Below are 5,117 nucleotides of genomic sequence, written 5' to 3' on the forward strand. Positions count from 1 at the left end.
TACACCCCACAAGCCTGCCCCTCAGTCATCAGCACATAGCCCCTCTCCCTCCCTGGGTGTCATCTGATTTGTTGACTGCTGCTTCCATGAGTGTTGAGAGGGGAATTCCAGCAAAATGAGTTGGCCACTTCAATCTTCTTTCCATTAATCATGATGTTTTTTATTGGTCCCGTGGTGAGGATTTTTGTTTTCTTTATAATGAGGTGCACCCCATACTGAAGACTGTGGTCTTTGATCTTCATCAGTAAGTATTTTAAGTCCTCTTCACTTTCAGCAGCAAAGTTGTATCATCTGCATATCACAGGTTGTTCATGAATCTTCCTCCAATCCTTATACCACATTCTATAATCCAGCTTCTTGAATTATTTGCTTGGTATATAGATTGAATAAAAATGGTGAAAAAATACAACTCTGGCACATATTTTTCCTGATTTTAAACCATTCATTGTTCTATTCAGAAAACTGCCTCTTGGTCTACACACAGATTCCTCAAGAGCATAATTATATGTTCTGGAATATTCACATTCCACAATGTTGTCCATAGCTAGTCATGATCCACATAGACGAAAGCCTTTGTAGAGTCAATAAAGCACAAGTAAACATCTTTCTGTTAATTCTTGCTTTCAGCCAATATCTAGCTGACATCCGAAATGATATCCCTTGTTTCATGTGCTCATCAGAATCTGGCTTGAACCTCTGGTAGTTTCCTGTCTGTGTACTGTTACAGACATTTTAAAATTACCTTTAGAAAAATACTACTTGCATGTGATATTGATATTGTCCCATGATTTCTGCATTGCATTGGGTCATCTCTCTTTGGAATGGACACAAAAAACACCTCTCTTTGGAAAGGGATCTCTTCCAGTCAGTTGGCCAGGTAGTTGTCTTCTAAATTTCTTGGCATATATGAGTGACTGTCTCCAGAGCTTCATCATTGGTGGAAAGATTTCAATTTGTATTCCATCAATTCCCAGTGCCTTGTTCTTTGCCAATGTCTTCAATGAATCTTTGACTTCTTCCATCAGTACTATTGGTTCTTAGTCATATACTACCTTTTGAAATGGCTGACCATCAACCATTCTTTCAGCTTGAGAAATGCTGAGTGTATTCTTCCCTTTAGGTTTTCTAACTCCAGTCCTTTACACATTTCATTTTAATACTTGATTTTGTCTTCTGGAGCTGCCCTCTGCAATGGTCCGTTCAGTTCTTTTACCTCCTCATTTCTTCCATTTGTTTTAGCATCTCTACACTAGAGAGCAAGTTTCAGAGTCTCTTATGATAGCCATTTCTTTCTTTTCCTTCTTTCTCATTGTTTTAATGACCTTTTGCTCTCTTCTGGTAAAATGTTCTTGATGTCATCCCACAACTCTTCTGGTCTTTGGTCATTAGTGTCTAATGTATCAAATCTGTTACTTTTTTTTTTAGTGTTTTATTGTGAATTATGTGATAGTTTACATGGGAGAGCATTAGTTTTATATAAATCCTATAGTACATCATTTCATTGCTATGGTTACAATCCCCTCCATGCATCATCAACCATCCAAAGGGAATACACTACAAGCATGCACCCCAGTCATCAGCACACAACCCCTCTCCCTCTCTGTGTCTAAAGTCCCCAACAACTCCTCAAATCTATTCTTGAGATGTGGAGAAGCATACAGGGAATGAAATAATGAAAAATTTCTTGGACATTACCTAGCATCTTGAAGCAATAAGTTGCTGGATCTGGTATCTCAGTACCATAGTTTTAAGGGACACCATGGTCAAATGGCATAACATACTCCACAAAGACAATGTTCTATATCCTACTTTGGTGATGAGCAATTGGGATCTGGAAAACTCATGAGTAGCTAGCTAAGGTGTGGCTAATTGTCTCTCCATGTGCAGAGGAAAGAAGAATGATGAAAACTGAAGATGCTTGGAATCAATTAGTTCAGTGGATGAATGGAAAAAGTAACATTAGTATGAATGACTCTAAGGTCAAAAGAACTAACTAGGTGGTGCCCAACTACCACTATCAACTGCTCTGAAAACTATGACAGTAGGAGAGCTCATAATATAGACTGTGGAGGCAATGTGGAATAAAACTCAAAGTCATTTTTAAAAAGACCAATTTTACTGGTCAGAAAGGGACTAAAGGAACTTGAAAGTATGGCTCTCAACCACTTTTTAGGTATGGAATGGAACTCACCCTTGTGGCCCAATTTTCACCCAAGGGGTGGATAAATAAATAGTGAGACAATGATACTAGTGAGATATGCTTACCATGGAATAGCCAACCATTCAAGATCAAAAAGACACCGTTTACCTAAGGACAAAGTTCAGAAGAGTTGGAAAGGAGAATGGAATGAAAATAAGAACCATAGGGAGGAAGTGGGATTACTGCTGGGGATTGCAAATGGAGTGGACTGTAATCACTGCAATGAAATAAAGTACATAATCTGTCGACTGTATAGCTGATGATCTTATCTGTAAACCTTCACTCAATTTACAATAAAAAATTTCAAAACAATAACAACAATGAAAACTTAAGTGATAATTAAAACCAAAAACCAAACCCACTGCCATCGAGTGGATTCTCACTCATAGCATGACTACAGGACAGAGTAGAACTGTTCCTTTTAGGGTTTCTGAGACTATCAATCTTTATAAGAGCAGACAGCCTTATCTTTCTCCCATGGAGTGGTTAGTGGGTTTGAACCACTGACCTTGCAGTTAGCAGCCCAACATTAATGCATGACATCACCGAGGCTTCTTTAAGGACAATTCAGTATGTTAAATTAAAACATAATAAAATTTAATACACAGACATTTACCTGAACCATAAGTGTCTTTCTTTCTTCACCTAAAGAATTATCTTTTTCCATTTCCTTCTTCCTGTTTTGGGATTTTTTAGATAAAGAAACATTTCTCGCATCTTTCTGTACTTTCAACTGTAGTTCCTGAGAAAACCTACATAAAAACATATTTGTCAATAAACTCAAATTGTATGAGACAGATAAATTTAGAAACATTTTATTCTCAAGGTTTTTGTTTCTTTAAAATTGAGTTTGTTAAACCACATTGTATTTATTTAAAATGCGAAAAGTCATGGCCTACATCAACAATTCTCAAAGGAAGGTCCTCATGAAATTTTCAGGGCGTTTACAAGGTCAAAGCTATCTATTCTTATCTTATTATGAGGATATTATTTGTCACCATGCGAACATTTGCACTGATGGTATAAAAGCAATGAGGGGTAAAAGTGTTAGCATCTTACTGTGAATCAAAGGAATAACATAACTGTACTAGCTGTCATTCTTCACAACCACACACTCTCAGGTAGAAAACAAAAAAATCCAGTGCCCCTGATCTTGATGAGCTGTAAAAAATACTAATTTTAGTAAATATAACTCCCTATACACATCTTTTTATAATCTGTGTAACACACTGAGAACACATTTCTGCTACATACCAAAATGCAATGGTTGTCTTAAGAAAAACATGTATGTGATTGTGATACAAACTGAACTAGGCACTTTTTTCATACATATTTGAGAGATAAACTGGCAGAAAAACTATTGATATTCAGACTTGGGCTATTTGGAAAATATTTTCTTTAAGTATTGTGTCGATTATGAAATTCTAATTTTCATGAAAAAATTTAAATTTTGTTAAACTTGTATCAAACACTGTGGACTTAACAGCCTCCCCATACTTAGACAGGGCTTTTCTAATGAGACAGAACATGAATTTCTCATACTGTATAATGAAATATGTCAACATTTTAAAGATGTGCAACACAGCATTTTCCAAATGACTAATGCATGATACAAAACACATGGGCAAAAGATCTACTCGAAGTGCAAGAAAGACAAAAATGGATTTCAATATATTAAGAAAAATTCACTGATATAATTTCAGATTCCATAATGCAACCAACCACGTAGAAACTACCAGTTGTCAAGTTTTGGTATTGTGTCAAAGAGTAATACTGAAATTATATGAAAAAGTTTTTAAAATGTTCTTTTATTTTCCAACTACAATTTATGTAAGGCCAGAATTTCTTCATGTACTTCAAACAAAACAACAAATCACAATTGATTGCAGAACTAAACATGAGAATCCAGCTGTCTTTTATTAAGCTAGATATTAAAGAAACTCATAAAACTATACAGCAATGCCACTACTCTTTTCATGATTTTTTGCTTTGCAAAATACAATTACTTTTCTTTTTTTTTTTTAAATGTTATTTATGTGAATGTGTGGTAGTCATGGAAGTAGGCCACTCAGATAATCAGGAAAACCTTCTGGGAAGAGTATAGTTGACTGACAGCCACAGCTACCACCAAATCAGACCTGAGGCCATGCTTGCCCAAGGCTGAGCAAGATAAAAGTACTAGCATCAGTCACATTCATGCCTGGTGTGATGTTCCTTCAGTGTGACTCTTTCACCAAGCAACCTTTGCCTGGTGGTTTTCAACTGACTTCCAGAACAGCACCATGGTCTGAGACTCTTCCTATCCAACCCTTCCCTCTCTCCTCCCTTTCACACATATTAGAATTGCACTGAGGTGATAGCACACTCTCCCCTTTCTTCTATAACTTTCACAGAATAAAGGACTATACATCCATATCTCATTTTAGAATCTGTTTCTTGGAGAGTCCAAGCCAACATAACATATAAAGAGTTTATTATTGCTCATTTTATTATTTTTTTATTATTCTCTGGTTGTTGTTGAGAACACACACAGCAAAGCATGCACAATTCAACCCTCTGTACATATAAATTCAGTAACATTGATTATTTTCTTCCAGTTGTGTAATCATTCTCATCCTCTTTTTTGAAGCTTTTTCTTCCATATTAACATAAACTCACTGCCCCCTAAAGTTCTTATCTAATCTTTGTAGTTGCTGTTGTCAGTATGACCCCATGTAAATAGTTCTTAAAAGATGATAATATTGAAAGAAAGAATCCTGAGGGAGAACAAACAAGATGGCAGATCGGGTGGACGTATAGCAGAGAGGTCCGCCAACAACAACACAGAATACCCAACCAAGCAGGCTCAGGGGATGGTCCCAGAACTCTGAACCACATATAAAGGAATACTTAGAAGGTTGGAAGGCTCACAGCTGGG

General features: G+C 36.4%; 1 protein-coding gene across 1 annotated transcript in view; it reads right to left on the reverse strand.

Annotated features, from left to right (window-relative positions):
* The window catches only part of CDKL2 (cyclin-dependent kinase-like 2 (CDC2-related kinase)), a 92,611-nt gene that overhangs the window by 28,206 nt on the left and 59,288 nt on the right, over positions 1 to 5,117 (reverse strand). Inside the window, exon 6 of the mRNA XM_006871602.1 lies at positions 2,817 to 2,952. Coding sequence (XP_006871664.1) covers positions 2,817 to 2,952 — 136 coding nt within the window. The remainder of the gene's footprint in view (positions 1 to 2,816; positions 2,953 to 5,117) is intronic.

This window comes from Chrysochloris asiatica, unplaced genomic scaffold (assembly GCF_000296735.1).
Source record: "Chrysochloris asiatica unplaced genomic scaffold, ChrAsi1.0 scaffold00169, whole genome shotgun sequence".
Classification (NCBI taxonomy): Eukaryota; Metazoa; Chordata; class Mammalia; order Afrosoricida; family Chrysochloridae; genus Chrysochloris; species Chrysochloris asiatica.